This window comes from Scyliorhinus torazame, chromosome 6 (genome assembly GCF_047496885.1).
Source record: "Scyliorhinus torazame isolate Kashiwa2021f chromosome 6, sScyTor2.1, whole genome shotgun sequence".
Lineage (NCBI taxonomy): Eukaryota > Metazoa > Chordata > Chondrichthyes > Carcharhiniformes > Scyliorhinidae > Scyliorhinus > Scyliorhinus torazame.
In genome coordinates this window covers 304,080,492-304,098,925 of record NC_092712.1, presented here as the reverse complement: position 1 = coordinate 304,098,925, position 18,434 = coordinate 304,080,492, and the positions used below count along the sequence as shown (strand labels likewise).

Genomic DNA, 18,434 nt, shown 5'->3' with positions numbered 1-18,434 from the left:
CTGTCACGTAACCTGCTGCCTTGATCTCCATTAACCATTATACTGTCCATAGCTTTACACTTCCCTTCCCCCCCAACTTGCTAGTTTAAAGTCCTTGTGACCAACCTATTTATCCTATTCGCTAGAACACTGGTCTCAAAATGGTTCAGGTGAAGACCGTCCCAACAGTACAGGTCCCTCCTGCCCCAGTACTGATGCCAATGCTCCATGAAATGGAATCCCTCTTTCCCGCACCACTTCTTTAGCCACGTGTTAACTTCCCTAATTTTCTCAACCCTATGCCAATTGGCACGTGGCTCGGGTAGTAATCCAGAGATTATAACCCTGGAGGACCTGTTCTTTAATTTAGTCCCTAGTGTTTGATAATCCCCAAACAGGTCCTCTTTCCTAGTCTTACCTATGTTGTTAGTCCCAACGTGGACCACAACAACTGGATCCTCCCCCTCCCTCTCCAAAATCCTTTCAAGCCGATCAGAGATGTCCCTCACCCTGGCACCGGGCAGGCAACATACCATGCGGGACTCTCGATCTGGCTTACAAAGGATGCCATCAATCCCCCTAATTATAGAATCCCCTACAACTACCACTTGTCTTTTTGCTCCTCCCCTCTTGAATGGCTTCCTGTACCACGGTGCAGTGGTCAGTCAACGCATCCTCCCTACAGCCCTCTTCCACATCCACACAGGGAGCAAGTACCTCATACCTGTTGGACAAGGTCAAGGGCTGAGGCTCCTCAACGCCTAAACTCAGGATCCCCCTACCTGCCTCCCTTGCAGTCACACCACTCTGTCCCTGACCACTGTCCGAATTAACAGTACTTATTCTACCGGGTGTGACTGCCTCCTGAAAAAAAGCGTCCAGGTAATTTTCCCCCTCCCTGATGTGCCGCAGTGTGTGCAGCTCGGTCTCCAGCTCATCAATTCTGAGCCGAAGTTCCTCGAGCAGCCAACACTTGCTGCAGATGTGGTCACTGACGGTCTCAATGGGATCCACCAGTTCCATCATCATACATCAACAGCACATCACCTGTCCAGCCATATTCAACTAGTTAATTAATTTAAATAATTAAAATTAAAAAAATATATATAACCTCAAGGGTAAACCCGAACACCAACAAAAACACAGCCCTCTCTTGCCACTCACCCGAACTCAGTCACTCACCTAAACTCAGATGCACTCTGTTCCAATCAGCACTCCGTGTCTAAAGGCACTCCTGCCACACCTTTTGTGCACTCACCTCTCCCAGCACTGTCCCGGCTCTCTCTCCTCCCGCGCTTTTAAAATCTCCCGGCTCTCTCCTCCCGCGCTGTTTTCGCTGTCCCGGCTCTCTCTCCTCTCGCGCTGTTTTCGCTGTCCCGGCTCTCTCCTCCCGCGCTTTTTAAATCTCCCGGCTCTCTCCTCCCGCGCTGTTTTCGCTGTCCCGGCTCTCTCTCCTCCCGCGCTATTTTCGCTGTCCCGGCTCTCTCTCCTCTCGCGCTGTTTTCGCTGTGCGAAAACGTAAGAGAAAACGTAATACGAGATTTCAAAATTAAGCAAGATTTGAGAGGGTAAAAGTTGAAGATTGTTTCCAATTCACTTGTTAACTAGATTATTACTGAAGGAATGAAAGGGGAAGTTAGAAATTATTAAGGGATTGTAACAACATAATGGGCAAGATTCTCCGTTTGGGAGACTTGTTCTCCCGCCGGAGGAGTATTGCTACTGACTTTTGTTCCCCCTGGGAGGGCAAATCGGGAAGAAATTCTGTTTCCTTTGCAATGCAAATGTTTGTATGGCGAAGAATATAAGGGATTCCCGAAGGAATCATGCTATCAGGCCGCCATTTCGAGCAGGCAGCCCCATGGCCGGACACATGTCCCCCTACACTCCAAATCAGCTCCCTCCCCACACCGCAATGCAGCCCCCCCACCCCCGGATTGCCTGGGTGTCCCCCCTTCCCCCAAATACGGGGGTGACACGGTCCACCCGTGATTCCAGGCCGAGGGCGCCCCCGGCACCCCCTTAATACAGAGAGCCCCCCAAGGGACCCCCTTAATAGGGAGATCCCCCCATGGGCCCCATGAATAGGGAGACCACCCAGGACCCCTAACTGAAGGAACCCCCCCATATAGACCACTAACTAGAGGGCCCCCCACAGAGCCACCTTAACTAAAGGAATTCCCCCACAGACCCATGCTCCCCCTGCCTTTTTAATCCCAGGGGTCTGACTGAATATCTGCTGAGATCCTTTGCAGCGGATTTTAACTCCCACCGTCCTGTGTAAATGAGGCAGCAGCAGTTTTGATGATAGTGCTGGATCATTTACGACCCTCTTTACATTGGTGTCTGACTACTGCCACCTTGGACATGGTGCTTAGGAGGATGGTCGGAGCGCCTGCCTATTTTAAATGGGCAGGCCACTTTTGGAATACAAATTAAAGTCTTACAGCATAGGTGGTGATTTTGAGGTACAAATATGTGCGCGGTGTGCACGTGCTTCCACTGGAGTGCCATCAAGTAGTCTAACCAGCAGTCTTTAAAAAGGGCTTCTGATAGTCGCTCAGAAACAATGGCCCAAAGGAATGTTTCATTGATGGGTTGAAGGGCGTTTTCTGTGCTGTAGACCTCTATGATTTCATTGTGGGGCTAGGGGCAGCAGGAACATATTCCCACTGTGGACTGGCTCCCTCTCACTGGTGAGCTGCGTCAGAAGACTAGTTTAGTGTGCGCAGCTGCATAGCTCAATGAGACCCCCACCTCAAATTCTCCTGGGCTTCACAGCAGTTACAAGGAACTGGCGCTGATGTTCAGCAGCCTCCATGTTCTGTTTCACCTTGAAGTGACCGACTGGCAGATTTGAAAGTTGAAACGCAGCCACCAAAATTCTCAATGTGGACGGAGGTTTCAGAAACACACCTGGCATAGAAACATAGGAATTAGGAGCAGAAGTGGGCAATTCAGCCCTTCGAGCCTGCTCCTCCATTCAATCAGATCATGGCTGATCTCTTCCTGGTCCCAAATCCACCTCCCCACCTGTTCCCATATCCCTTTAACCTATTTTTAAAAGTCAGATATATATCTATCTCCTTCTTGAAACCATTTAATGACTCAGACTCAGGCAGAACCTCTGCCTTTCCGCAAAGACCCACAAGTAGATACACACACATGGGGCACGCTTAAAGCCCAAAGGAACAACTCATTTTTTGAAATTGCGAAGCTAAGAGGGACAAGATTTTAACTACCCATGAGAAACAGAAATTAAATAGAGGTGGTGGACTTGCCACTCTGTTTCTGCTTTATTGCCTTGCAATGGGTGACTAAGCCTGACTCACGCAGCACATTTAGTTATCTATGCAAATTCGGGTCTTGTGAGGTACATATACAGGACTAGTGGGCTTGACAAGGGTAGGTGCTGAGCGATTGGTTCCCCTTGTGGGAGAGTCTAGGACCAGAGGGCATAATCTCAGAGGAAGGGGTCGCCCATTTAAGACAGGTGAGCAGGAATCTCTTCGCTCAGAGGGTAGTGAGTCTGTGGAATTCTTTACCGCAGGGAGCTGTAGAGGCTGGGTCGCTAAGTATGTTCTAGGCTGAGATAGACAGATTTTTAATCATTAAGGGAATCAGGGGTGATGGGGATCAGGTGGGAAAGTGGAGTTGAGGATTATCATATCGGATCAGTCATGATCTCATTGAACAGACTCGATGGGCCAAATGGCCTACTTCTCTCCCTATGTCTTATGGACTTTGTTGCTATTTTAACTGCCTACACAATGCAGTGTCTGGGGTGCTGGTCCACTCAGTATAAGCTGGCAATGCAGCAGAAGAAGACCAGGAAGTTAAGAGTCGAGATTATTTTGTTGCGGACAGCCGCAGAAGAACTTCATTTTAACATTGGGTCCGTAGATATTCAACTTGATACAGCTGAAGATGGTGTACAGAGCGCGCCTGTCAAAGTAAAGGCTGAGCCGGCTATTTACGGGGGTGGAGAGTGTCTATGAGCGATGTGGGAGGGGTCCTGCGAACCATGTTCATATGTTTTGGTCCTGCCCAAAGCTGGAAAGGTTTTGGATGGCGGTTTTGAGCACCATTTCGGGGGGTTTGCATGTGGATGTGGAGCCCGGTCCCCTGGAAGCTATATTCGGGGTGTTGGACCTGCCGGAGTTGGCAGTATTCAGCTTTCAACTGCTTTTTAATGTCACATGGAGTGAACCAAGTTGGCTATCTTAAGGACACAATGTTAAAATGACGTGTGTTTTAGCCTTCACCTCACTGATTCCTCACAGGCAGGTTCTGGTGGGTGGAAGTCAGCTTCTCCACCCTGTGCTTTGGCGTAGTGGGGGGACCTACTGGAGTTCTTAGCCCCAGAGGTGAAATTTGCTCCAAGGGGGCAAGTGATGGGTTCTACAAAAGTTGGGGTTTATTCATTGTGTTTTGGAGAGTTGGTTACCGTTGACTGTTGAAGGAGAGGTGGGGAGGGGGGCGGGGGGGGAGGGGGTGGGGGGGGGGGGGGGCGGTATGGGTGGGTGGGGGGTTTAATGTGTTGGGTGGGTTTGTTATTGTTATAAAATGTCAAAATGTTGAAAATTTGGAATAAAAATACTATAAAAAGAAGATAAGTGTCAGGGAAGAAGTGACAGCAGCTGCTGGTAGGTTTTGACCAAGCATAACCCAAAAGCTGCTCTCAAAATGAGTTCAATGGGGACCTTTTTCCTCACAGCAAGGACAGCAGTGGAGCTATTAACTGCTGACTTCAATGTTTAGCTCCATTCATGATTCTTCCAATAACAAAGCAGCCCACATTAACCTACAGCAGGACCTGTGTAACATCCAGACCCGAGTTTAGAAGTTTCAGGTAACATGCCATGTAATGACCAAATAACCATCTCAAACAAGAGAAAGACCAACCACCCATACTGGCCTTCACCATCCACACCAGTACTGAGTTCGGCAATATCTTAATTGAATCATTGCATCAAGCTTGGTTACACAAAAGTAATGTTGGGTGTTCTTCTTCAGGATTGTTGAATTCTATAGTGCACCCTGTAGATTGTACAAACTAACACTATCTTCTCTGGGTAACTGTTGTAAGTAAAAGACGATAAGAAAAAGAAAAGTAATATTACCACAATGGATAGCATTGTAACATTGTAGAACAGCAAAACGGCAGCACAAAACACAGGGTAAAAGCATGCTCTTCTACTGATTAGCAATGCCACAATAATGCACAGAGCAGGATAATAATCTTACCATGCTAATAACCTAAAGTGCAAGTTAATAATGGTCAAAGACAAGACATGATGAGAGTGGCAGAGTTGTTCAGCTCCAGGGATTGGTGTTGGGGCATTTCCATCAATGATTTGGATTTGGAGACCTAACGCACGTTCTTCAAAGGTGCAGATGGTCAGAAAGGAGGGCCTTTTGGTTCAGAGGGAACGAGTTGGGCAAAATTTGTAATGGGAGCGATAATGGGTGATGCACAGACAAGCGTAAAGCAGCACACACAAGATGGGATAAGTTGGCCACGGTGCAGACCATGAACGGTGCTGAACTAGCTAAGTTTGAAGATGAAGATGGTATAGGTACCTTAGACTCAATGCTCAACATGCCCAACCACTGCAGAGCAGCAGGCGCCAAAGCAAGTAGATTGTTGATCCATATCATTGAAATAATCTCTGGCAGTTCACCATCAGGGAGAGTGGGAAGTCCAGCAGGACAAACAATGATCATGGAATGCTACTACAGTCCCTGAAGAGACAGGGCTGGAGCAACCAATGAGTCCATGGGGACGATTGTTTCAGCACTGGAGATATGCTAAAAGGGCACCTAACGTTGGGGTCACTACTACAACATCTGAGACCTATTGCAATGTGTTTATTATGCTGCCATCTGTAAGTGGCCGGAATGAAGACAGATTCAATTCAGATCTGCCTGAAGGGGCAGGCCTTGATCGATAGGCTGATGGGTTATTTTTATTTTGCAATTTTTGTCTTGTAAACAGGGCTGAATAGAGTGAATTTGGGGCAAAATCAGCTCTAATTGTACTCTGCTTGTTTTCTTGTTTACGTTATGCAACGTACAATGCGGTGATCTGAAATGACTGAGAGCATTAAGGATGTGGGCTAACCTGTGGTTTGTACTCACAAGCTCTGCACCTGACTAGTAAATCTTTGTATGACAGTGGTTTGAATGAAAAAAATGCAACGTTTAACTGAAAACCACCTAAGCAACAGCGTACAAAAAAAACGTGCTTTAGCATTTAACCCGAGTGATGATGTAGATTAAAGTGGTCTGCACCCACCATTTCAGATAAGCATCTGGCGTGACTAAAATGCACTGATGATATTTCAAAACAGCATATAGAAAATGTTATTGCAAAATGTTGGTTCATTGTGTTTGTTCTGGTGATAGATCACACTTTGCGGCCATTTTATATAGTTATTTATGTACCTGGGCTCTTTACATGGTGCATTTACACTGTAGCGCTACTTTAGTATCAATGCCCATTCATCCAAGAGAGTTGAGATTCCCTGCAGGAGACAATGTTCACTTTGATGGAATCAGATCAAACCTTCACATCTGATTTACATCTTCGCAAGATTGGCATCAGTGCAAAGCCAAATCATTCTTTTTGAAGGGCGTTTTCTCCTAATGTATAAACTGTCATGGTTGTTTGAAATTTCCTCACATTTGTCCTAAAGAGCGAAAGACTAAAAATTGGGTAACCTGGCTCTCTTTTCAGCAATAATTAAGGGAGTGAATTTCCTTGGACTGGCTGCCATAACTGATGGAGAGGCCCAATGAAAATACCAAACACACATAACACATCCCGGTGACTTGCCGTTGAAGTGGTGCACCGGATCGTGACAATTCTCAAGGACATTCTTGGCAAAAGCTTATGCAATTCAGAACTGCAAGTGATTCAGAAACTCAAGAACACAGTATAGAAAAATATTAAAGCCAAAATAACCACGCCCACTCATAGTTGGATTATACTTGAAAGCAGAGACCATTTTTACTTCTTGTCTCGTGTGTTGCAAATGATTACATTGGATTCCATTTATTGTTGAAAGCTAATGGAAACCGGATTCTCTGTTCCCGTCGGCAGCACACCACTTGCCCGCATGTTTCCCGGCGGCACGGGGTGGCTTTAATGAGAACTCTTCTGGCCCCAATATAATTTTCGTCCGGCTGTTGTTTTCCCTCCTAAAAATTAATTAAATTTCAAAGTAATGGACCGAAAGCTATGAAAACCACAAATGGGGTGTGTTGAATTCTGCACCCGAATTCTCAAAATGCGTGACCATTGAGGAAAGTTATGTGTCAGGGAAGATCAATCTTAAACAAGAACAGAAAATACTGGACAATCTCAGCAGGTCTGACAGCATCTGTGGAGAGAGAAGGGAGCTAAGGTTTCAAGTCTGGATGACATTTTGTCAAAGCTTAATCTTAAATTTACTCTTAAATCCATTAGTTTTAACCTGAGAACATTCAGCTGGCGGCAAGAGTAAAGAAAGTACAGAGAGTTGTGTTAAAACTGTACAAGCTACAGTAGCCAATTCAATGGATAGTTATTCGACCCGAGTTCCCGATCTCAGATAGCGCAAGAGCAACACAGCTTGGTTCAGAAAAGGAAGTTTGAAACAGAGCAGGTCCTGGAAATGTGAAATAAGAGCAGGAAATACTCAGTGGGTCAGGCAGCATCAGTGAAGAGAGAAACACAGAGCTAATATTTCAGGCCAGTGGCCCTGCGTCAGAACTGTGAAATATCAATGATCTGAATTGTTAACCCTTTTTCCCCCCAAAGACGTTGCCTGAGCTGCTCAATATCCCCAGTATTTTGTTTTCATAGTAAGAAGTCTTACAACACCAGGTTAAAGTCCAACAGGTTTCTTTGGAATCACTAGCTTTCGGAGCGTAGCTCCTTCATCACCTGATGAAGGAGCTACGCTCCAAAAGCTGTGATTCCAAAGAAACCTGTTGGACTTTAACCTGGTGTTGTAAGACTTCTTGCTCTGCCCACCCCAGTCCAACGCCGGCATCTCCACATTTTGTTTTCATTTTAGATTTGTGTTTTATCATTAGCTGCCACTTCTCCACTAGAGATGGCCACTGTGTGAGATTCAGCTCCTCTCTTCTATGAGATTTTCATTTTCCTCTTTTGCCTTGTTAATCTTCATTGCAACAACTGTTTTCTTTTCTATGTTGGATCATGTCATTGCTAAAACTCAGGTTCACATCTGTATCTATCCTCAGCCATCGTCTCAGACTCTGACTTGGTCCACCTGGATTTCAGGTTTATTTTGACCTCCCTGTTTACGATTCACCCTTGATTGTCGAGGTCTCGTTTATTCAGCATTATTCTGACCACTGCTTGTACTGTCTCCTGAGATCAAGGCTCCCCTCCAGTTTTGATTGTCGATGTCTCGCTTATATTCAGCATTACTCTGACCACTGCTTGTACTGTCAGCTGAGATCAAGCCTCCCCTCCAGTTTTGATGCAAGCTCATTGGTTAGCTCATTAGAATCATCTGGATAGAAATAAGAAATAGCAAGGGAAAGAAGTCCCTGGTGGGAGTATCTATAAGTCCCCAAATAATTGTCCCACAGTAGAACATAATATAAACCAGGAAATAATGGGGCTTGTAAGAAAGGTGTGACAATAATTGTGGATGATTTTAACATGCATATCGGCTGGATTAATCAAATTGGCAAGGTTAGCCTCGAGGGAGAGTTCATAATGTATTAGAGATTGTTTCTTGGAACAATATGTTATTGAACCAACGAGGGAGCAGGCTCGTTTGGATTTAGTATTGTGTAATGAGATGGGATTAATTAATGATCTTGTAGTAAAGGATCCTTTAGGGAAGAGTGATCATTGTATGCATTGAATTTCAAATTAAGTTCGAGGGCAATTAATTTGAGTCCCACACTAGTGTCCTGGTGTTAAACCAAGGTAATTACATAGGTACAAGGATAGATTTGGTCCTAGTGGATTGGGCAGAAAGAGTAAAAGGTAGGACAGTCGATGAACAGTGACAGGCATTTAAGGCGATATCAAATTCCTCCCAAATAAATTATATTCCAGAGAGGAAGAAAGAGTGTTAGAGGGTGAAAATGCATCTGTGGCTAAGCAAGGAGGTTAAAGATAACATAAAGACAAAAACTAAGGCATACATATTGCAAAGGTCAGTGGCAGGCTGGAGAATTGGGCAGCTTTTAAATACCAACAAAGGGTTATTAAAAACTAATAAAAATAGTAAAGGTAAATTATGAAATAAATTTAGCACAAAATATAAGAACAGGTAGCAAAAGATTCTATAAGTATATAAAAAGGAAGAGAAAAGCGTAAGTCAACATTGATCCCTTAGAGGATCAGACTGGGGAGTTAATAATGGGGGAAACAAAAATGGCAGAGACACTAAATCAATATTTTGCCTCAGTTTTCACAGTGGCGGACACTAGAACCATTCCAATAGTAATGCAGTGGTTGTTGAAAAGAAGGAACTTAAAACAATCTCCATTACTAGGGAAAAAGTACTGAGAAAACTATTGGGATTAAAGACAGACAAGTTCCCAGGGCCTAATGACCTATATTTTAGGTTCATAAAGGAAGTGGCAGTGGAGATAGTCAAGGCATTGGTTATAATATTCCAAAATTCCCTGGATTGTGGAAAGGTTCTAGTGGATTGGGAAAATAGGCTAATGTAATGCCCCTGTTCAAAAAGGGAGAAAGGCAGAAAGTAGGAAACTATAGATTAGTTGATTTAACATCTGTCATTGGGAAATTGTTGACATCCATCATTAAGGAAGTAGTAATGGGACATTTGGAAAGTCCACAAAATCCATCAAAGTCAGCATGGTTTTATGAAGGGCAAATCATGTTTGACTAATTTGCTAGAGATATTCGAAGATGTAACAAGCAAAGTAAATAATGGGGATCCTGTAGATGTTGTGTATCTGGACTTCCAGAAGGAATTTGATAAGGTGCCGCACAGGGAAAGATCCCATGGGTTTGGGGGTAATGTATTAGCTTGGATCAAGGATTGGCTAACCAACAGAAAGCGGGAATAAATGGGTCCTTATCTGGTTGGCAAGCTGTAACTAGTGGTGTGCCACAGGGTTCGATCCACGGGCCCCAACTACTTACAATCAATATTAATGACTTGGATGCAGGGATAGAATATACAACAGCTAAATTTGCAGATTGCACTAAAATAGGTGGGAGAGCAAGTTGCAATGAGGAAATAAGAAATGTATAAATGGATATGCATAGATGAGGTGAGTGGACCAAAATTTGGCAGACATAATTTAATGTGGATAAGTATGAGATTGTCCATTTTGGTTGGAGAAATGAAAAGGCAACTTGTCATCTAAATGGAGAGAAACTTTCAAATGCTTCAGTGCAGAGGGATCTGGGTGTTCTCATGTATGGATCACAGAAGGTTAGTATTCCAGTGCAGCAAACAATAAGAAAGGCAAATGGAATTTGGACATTCATTGCTAGTGGAATAGAGTATAAAAGTAGGGAAGTTCTGTTGCTACTGTATAGGGCATTGGTGAGACCGTATCTGGAGTATGCACACAGTTTTGGTCCTCATACTTGAGGATGCAAATGCATTATAGGTGGCTCAGAGAAGGTTCACCAGATTGATTCCAGGGATGGAGGACTTGGCTTGTGAAGTGAGATTAAGCCATTTAGGCTTATACTCGCTGGAGCTTAGAAGAATGAGAGGCGATCTAATTGAGGTTCATAAGATGCTAAAGGGGATTGAAAGGGTAGACGTAGAGCAGATGTTTCCTCTTGTTGGACATTCTAGAACGCGAGGCCATAGTTTTAGGCTAAGGTGTGGTAGATTTATAACAGAAATTAGGAGGAATTACTTCACTCAAAGGAGAGTGAATTTGTGAAATTCACTACCCCAGGGTGCAGTGGACGCCAGAATACTAAACAAATTTAAGGAAGAGATAGATAAGTTTTTAATTAGTAGCGGGATGAAGGGTTATGGGGTGCGGGCAGGAAGGTGGGGTGAGGCTGAGATGTCAGCCATGATCATATTGAATGGTGCAGCAGGTTCGAGGGGCTGAATTGCTTACTCCTGATCCTAGTTCTTATGTTCATTGACCTGAAGCTTAACTCTCTCTTCACCAATCCTGCCTGACTGTGTCCAATATGCTGTGAGTTAAAATTGGGCAGTCATTGAGTTGTTCCTTCAGTAATTTAGCCATGAGCTCCCTATCCTTCTCCACAGACTGGCTGTTGCAATTTTAAAAAAACTTAAAATTTTTCTTGCGATGAATATAGGGAATTGTTATATTATATTTTGTTGTTGTAATGTTATTAAAAACCCTGGTTTAGGATACACAGGTAGTACGTATACTTGTTTTAAGAGGCATCTGGATGGTTACATGCAGAGGGAGGAAATAGAGGGATACGGACCTAGTAAGGGCAGAAGTTTTTTTTGTTAGTTAGGACATCATGATTGCCACAGGATTGGAGGGCCTGTTTCTATGTTGTACTTTTCTTTGTTCTTCTTTTAAAGCTGTAATTAAGGTGTTGTAAAAGTGAGAGAATTATGGATCTAAACAATTACTTGTTTACTTATAGATGGAGAATGCAATATTGTTTATATTTGGACAGTTCCCTGGGTTGTAGATAATTTGATGGATGGTATTTAGTCCTAGCCAAGCAGTTCATGGGACATCTTAGTGGGTACAGGTAGCGTAATTATTGGGAGGAGCCCGGTCTCTCTGTAGTTTTGGCAGTTTTGCCATGTGTCTGACATGACAAAAGGATTTTCAGGTTGTTCTTGAAAGGGTCTCTCTCCAAATTCTCTATAAAGTAGGCAGCAAGTAAACCGTGTTTTGTTAACTTTATTTATAAGTGGCATTTGAACTGTATTGGTTTGCTCGGTTGTAATATTTATAGTAAAGGTGTAGGGCATAAGTTTAAAGATTTCCTTTTATTTAAGAATTGTTTAACTGCTAATTGTAAAGCTTTTACTTTGATGTCAATGTTTCTAATTTAAAGTTTGTTTTTACATAAAAGATACCTACTGGTCAGTTTAATCGTTCCTGGGGTGAAGTATCCTTTCTGCATAAAATTGTAGAAGTGTCATTTTGGGGGCTAATGGTGCACTCCAGCCCCTGTGGTGCCCACTGCTTGCAGAAGGCCTCACACGTACCATTGGATACCTTATGCTCCCTCTCCAGGGATACCTGGCTGCAAATGTAGCCATGGAAGAGAGGCAGCCAGTCGGATGGTCTCTCTTTATAGGTGCTCTAAGTACTTAGTTGAATGGTGCCCTTCACCTCTATCGTAACAATATAAATAACATAGCATTCACAAATGAGCCCATTCGAAATTGTTAAACTGTCTCCCCTTTCTCCACTGCTCTAACTGTTTCGGTGTTGTGTGACCAGCTTATAGCTGGTTTTGATATTTAGACAATGTTGATAAGAAACTTGCAGACTCCGAGTCTGATATTTTGGAAGTCCGTTTTCATTTTTGCGTGGATAAGTTACTCGTTATCCATCTAGTTTGTTTTTTGTCCTCATCAGCTTCAATGGACAGAAACAACAGGTGTATACTGGGCAGTCAAGCAGCAGCCTCCAGTTTTATGCTTGTTGCCAGCGTACAATTTACCCTGTAAACATATTGAGACAACGTACTGTTTCCTAGATTTGTTAACTGTACCCCTTTCATGTTCTACCCGGAAATAATGACAATTTAGTTAAAGAACAAGTCTTCTGTGTGAAACTTTTTTCTGAATGCTCTTCAACTAAGTTACATTGGGCAGGGTTTTCCCCTTCTAAAGCCAGGCCAGTCATTCTTTGATTAGCCCAGATTTTACTGTCGAAATAATGATGATGAATCGGGTGATACTCGCTGTTAAATAGGCAGAAATGGTACAGGAATTTCAAGTGAGAGGCAGTCGCCAGGTAAAATGTCAATAGCCAGAATCGTCCCAATTGTGCTGCTCTACCATCAGCTTCATGGAAAACAGCAACTTTTCAGCCTCATTGTTGAAATGCATTAAACCGTTCAGGTTTTTGTATTTGCATGAATCAAATTTGCCACAAGAGGTAAAGTTTTGTCACCACAGCTGAAAGTACCCATTTCGCCATCAAATGCACATTCATCACAAATCAATGCCTCTTTAAAATGTGGAGTCTCATTCTTTAAGCTATTACTAATAATCTTTATTAGTGTCACTAGTAGGCAATGAAGTTACTGTGAAAATCCCCTAGTTGCCACATTCTGGCGCTAGTTCGGGTACACAGAGGGAGAATTCAGAATGTCCAATTCACCTAACAAGCACGTCTTTCGGGAGTTGTGGGAGGAAACCGGAGCACCCAGACACGGGGAGAACGTGCAGACTCTGCACAGACAGTGACCCAAGCCGGGAATCGAACCCGGGTCTCTGGTGTTGTGAAGCAACAGTGCTAACCACTGTGCCACCGTGCCACCCAACTGTTGGCGATTTTTTAAAATGCGAAATCTAAATTTTTATCTCTTTCTCATCACCAATCTTTTTTTCTTTCAAAATGTTCGAAATACTCAGTTTGTCTGTGGAGGGAGAAATGGAGCTAACATTTCAAGTTTATGACCTTTATTTCTCTTTCGATACCTAATTTGTCATTGAATTTTAACTTACCCTGCCTTTTTGAGTGGTTAAGGAGATACCAGTTGCTTGTTTTCATAGAATCCCTGCAGTGCAGAAGGAGGCCATTTGGCCCATCGAGTATGCACCGACCCTCCGAAAGAACATCCCACCCAGGCCCATTCCCCCAGCCCAATCACTGAAACCCCACAACCCCACCCAACCTGCACGTCTTTTGGACTGTGGGAGGAAACCGGAGCACCCGGAGGAAACCCACGCAGACACAGGGAGAACGTGCAAACTCCAGACAGACAAGTCACCCGAGGCTGGAATCGAACCTGGGTCTCTGGCGCTGTGGAGCAGCAGTGCTAACCACTGTGCCACCGGAATGTTATGTTCACTCAGGTCTCTTCTCAGATGTTCTTACGCACAAAAAAAGTAAATCATTTAAAAACCAAAACTTGCAAGGAAGACCTTCGGCAACAAAATCTGGCCCTTTTAAGTTCTGCCTCACATTTGTAAATTAGTTCCATTATTTTACAATTCATTGATGTTAGGCTCATGGAGTTCAATTGTCTGGCTTGGAATTGTCCTCCACTTCAAAATAGATTTTTATATTTTCTGCTTCCTGTCCAGATGAAGCTCACCAGGAACTTGGCTCTGTTATCCTTCAGGACCCAAAGATATGTAACATCAGGACTGAGTGATTTATTTTCTCGGACACTCAGTTCTTCTCCACGTTGGACCTCATGTGGACGTTTGGAGGATATTTTTCAGAAGAGAAAATAGATGATGGATATTCCTAGATGCTATCAACTTAATCCTTTAACTATCCGACCTTGAACTTCAACACTAATCTTTTCAAGGTCTAAGTTGTTAGTTCGTTGGTGTGGTAGTAGAAGAACATTATTTGATGATTTAAAAAAAATTTAGAGTACCCAATTATTTTTTTTCAATTAAGGGGCAATTTAGCGTGGCCAAACCACCTAACCTGCACATCTTTGGGTTGTGGGGGTGAGATCAAGGCAGGCACGGGGAGAATGTGCAAACTCCACACGGACAGTGACCCAGGACATTATTTGATTCTGTCCCTTGTTGACCAAGACCTGTAGAGCCACCTTGAATATGATTCATTTGTGAAAATCTTTGCTGCATATTTTCTTTTAATAAATCTGCCTTTGAGCCTAACTATTTTGTATGATCTGTCACTGTGGTTAACCAATAGTTTGTTCAATTGCAGGAGCCGGTAACTGGTGAGGTCCCAGCCATGAGTGGATATGATGACGACTGGAATATTTCGCTCAGCGCAGTTACTGACAGCTACCCCTACGACTATGACGACGTGTTCAGTGGATTTTGCAGCGGATCAGAAGTTAGGCAATTTGTCCAGTCCTTTGTCCCACCTTTCTACTTCATCGTGTTTCTGTCAGGCTTTGTGGGGAACATATTGGTGGTGGTGCTGTACACTTTCTACAAGAGAATGAGAAACATGACCGACGTTTACCTCCTGAACCTGGCCATTGCCGACCTGCTCTTCCTGTGCACTCTGCCATTCTGGGCCATTGATGCAAGACTGGACTGGATATTCGGAGACTACCTGTGCAAGACGGTCAAGGGCTGTTACAAAATTAACTTTTTCAGTTGCATGCTGTTGCTGACCTGCATCAGCATTGACCGATACATCGCTATTGTTAAGGCAATAAAGGCACGCACCTTAAAAAACAAAATACTCCTTCACAGCAAGCTGATCTCCCTGATTGTTTGGGTAACCGCAGTATTGCTGTCTCTCCCAGATTTTTGCTACAGTTCAACAGATGACGCCCAAAAGAGGTGCCGTACAGTCTATCCAGGGATGTTGAAAGCCGCCGGGTTCGCAGTCCAGGTGGCCATCGGCTTCTTCGTGCCTTTCGCTGTCATGGTGTTCTGCTACTCCACGATCACTTGGAAGCTGCTCCAAGCCAAAAGCTTTCGAAAGCACAAAGCTATAAAGGTGATAGGGACGGTGGTGAGTGTCTTCGTCCTCTCGCAATTACCGTACAACAGCATCATGATAGTGCAAACCATGGACGCCATCAATATCACAATAACGGACTGCAAAACCCGTAAGAACGTGGACTTTGCCACACTGATCACACAGAGCATCGCCTTCCTGCACTCCTGCCTGAACCCATTCTTGTACGTATTCCTCGGGGTGAGGTTCCGTCAGGATTTGTTGAAAATTATGAAAGATATAGGATGCGTGAGCCAAAAGCAGTTCAGGAGGGTGATCAGACCACATAGCAGCTTCAAACGCTCTTCTGTTCATTCAGAAACAGATACTACCTGGACATTGTCCTTGTAAATGGCATTTTAAGCAGGGAATTAATAAGCTGCAGGTCAGAAGCACAAATATTTCCAGACTCCAGCTCCTTGTTGAATCAAAACATCTGGTACTTGAAAGGAAAGAAACAGCTGAAAAAAATATTTTTCCAATTGGACTTAATATTCACCTATTAGATATGGGAAACCAGTTCTATTATTGCTATAAGATAAATAGATATTAAAAGAGTGGAACTGGGAGAAGAACTTCGCTTTTTAAAGTCTTATGAGACTCAAACCTCTTACTCGTCTGCAGAAAACTATATGACACTGGGAAGTGTGGTGGCAGAGTGCTTTGGTACTCCGTGCTAGGCCCCCAGCTATTCACATTGTATTTTCATGATATAGATGAGGGAACTAAATGTAATAGCTACAGATGTGCAGATGACACAAAGCTGGGTGGGAGGGTGAGCTGTGAGGAGGATGCAGAGATGCTTCAGTGTGATTTGGACAAATTGAGTGAGTGGGCAAATGCATGGCAGATGCAGTGTAATGTGGATACACGCAAGGTTATCCACTTTGGTAGCAAAAACAGGAAGGCAGATTATTATCTGAATGGCTATAGATTGAGAGAGGGGCACGTGCAATGCAACCTGGGTGTTCTTGTACCCCAGTCGCTGAAAGCAAGCATGCAGGCGCAGGAGGTCGTAAAGAAGGCAAATGGTATGTTGGTCCTCATAGCGAGAGGATTTGAGTACAGGAATAGGGATGTCTTGCTGCAACTATACAGATCCTTGGTGAGGCTACACCTGGAATATTGTGCGCCGTTTTGGTCTCCTTACTTGAGGAACGATGTTCTTGCTACGGAGGGAGTGCAGCAAAGGTTTACCAGACTGATTCCTGGAATGGCAATACTGATGTATGAGGAGAGATTGTATTGGTTAGGATTATATTCGCTGGAGTTTAGAAGAATGAGGGGCATCTCATAGAAACCTACAACATTTTAACAGGACTAGACAGAGTAGGTGCAGGAGGGATGGTCCAGATGGCAGGGGAGTCCAGAACAAGGGGTTACAGTCTGAGGATACCGAGTACACCATCCGGATGAGATGAGGAGAAATGGCTTTACCCAGAGAGTGGAGATCTTGTGGAATTCACTCACACAGAAGGCATTTGAGGCCACAGTATTGTGGGCTGAATTCTCCGTGGTCGGGATTTTCCGTTACGCCGGCAGTGCATCCACGCCTGGGGATTTCCCGACGGCGTGGGACTGCCCACAATGGGAAATCCCATTGGTTGGCTGGCGGGACGGAGAATCCCGCTGCCGGCAGGGCCGCTCCGCACCAGCGGGACGGAGAATCCCACCCTGTATGTTTTCAAGGAGTTAGATTATAGAACCCGGGGCTAAAGGGACCAAAGGATATGGGAGGGGGAAGGTGGGAACAGGTTATGAGTTGGATGATCCACCACAATCATAATGAATGACACAGCAGGCTCGTTGAGCCGAACGGCCTCCTCCTGCCCTTATTTTCAATGTACTGAATCAGCAGAACTGTAAACGGAAAGAAAACTGGCCTGCACTTGCAACTCCCCCACATGATGAGCCCCCAGTCGGGTTGTCTGCATGCAAAGTAATTTCACAGAATGAAGCTGTACTTCCTCAGAGATTCGCCTCAAGGATGCCACCAATAGTAGCCGGGAGCTGGAAGCCCAGTGGCTCTCTGTTAGCGACAAGAAAGAGTCAGTTGACCAACATGAAAAAAAAAATGGATAAAGAGAAGGCATGGTAACGAGTGAGGTGATGCTGACGTGGCCAACGCTTATGCAGTGGAATTCATTGATAGCTTCAAAAATATTTTATTTTATTTTGTTTTGGCATTAGAATACTTGAATAGGAAATGACATTCGAGACTATTTTAATACTTTAAGTTTTGTGCATTAAAAATGTGTTTTAATAAGATGCCAGTGATTTGTCGCAATTGGCTTGATGACTAGCTGAAAGGAAACTATTGTATTTAAGATTTTTAAAATGCTTTGTGTACATAATACAGAACCTGGTGCCACTAGCCAGCCCATGTGTCAGATGTATAAAGTTGGGCGCACCAAGGAATTACTTTTAAACAATTCTTTTGCAGGAAGGTAATAAGAAATTTCCTCAATCTAAACTTGTATGTCATCAGCATTATGTAGTTTTGACCATCTAATGTAATCTTCATACTGATTTTAAATGCATTTTGTTTACTTTTTAATCGTTTTTCCCCCAACATTTTGTAAGAATTTCAAGTGTATATTTTGACAATAAAGCTGTGTCAGCTGTGGCTCCTGATTTGCCTTCATCGTTCTCTTTGTCTTCAGTCTTTATCAAGATGTCCATTAGTAACATTTAATGGTGCTTCTCTTAATCAGCTTCATAATTTATACAATCATGGGCCGAGATTTTCTGGCCATTCCTGCCGGGACTGATCTTCCAGCCCCGGCGATGGCAACGCCCCTGTCAGGGGTTTCCCCGGAGTGGAGGGTGCGGACAACGGGAAAGCCCGTTGACAGCAACGGGAC

At 43.9% G+C, this 18,434-nt stretch overlaps 1 protein-coding gene across 3 annotated transcripts in view; it reads left to right on the top strand.

The window, feature by feature from the left end:
* Positions 1 to 18,196, top strand: part of LOC140425550 (C-C chemokine receptor type 9-like) — a 39,081-nt gene extending 20,885 nt beyond the window's left edge. For all 3 annotated transcript variants that reach the window (XM_072509968.1, XM_072509967.1, XM_072509966.1), the window contains one exon: positions 14,821 to 18,196. In XM_072509968.1, coding sequence (XP_072366069.1) covers positions 14,848 to 15,921 — 1,074 coding nt within the window. In that variant the 5' untranslated portion in view covers positions 14,821 to 14,847 and the 3' untranslated portion in view covers positions 15,922 to 18,196. The remainder of the gene's footprint in view (positions 1 to 14,820) is intronic.
* Positions 18,197 to 18,434: the final 238 nt, after the last annotated feature.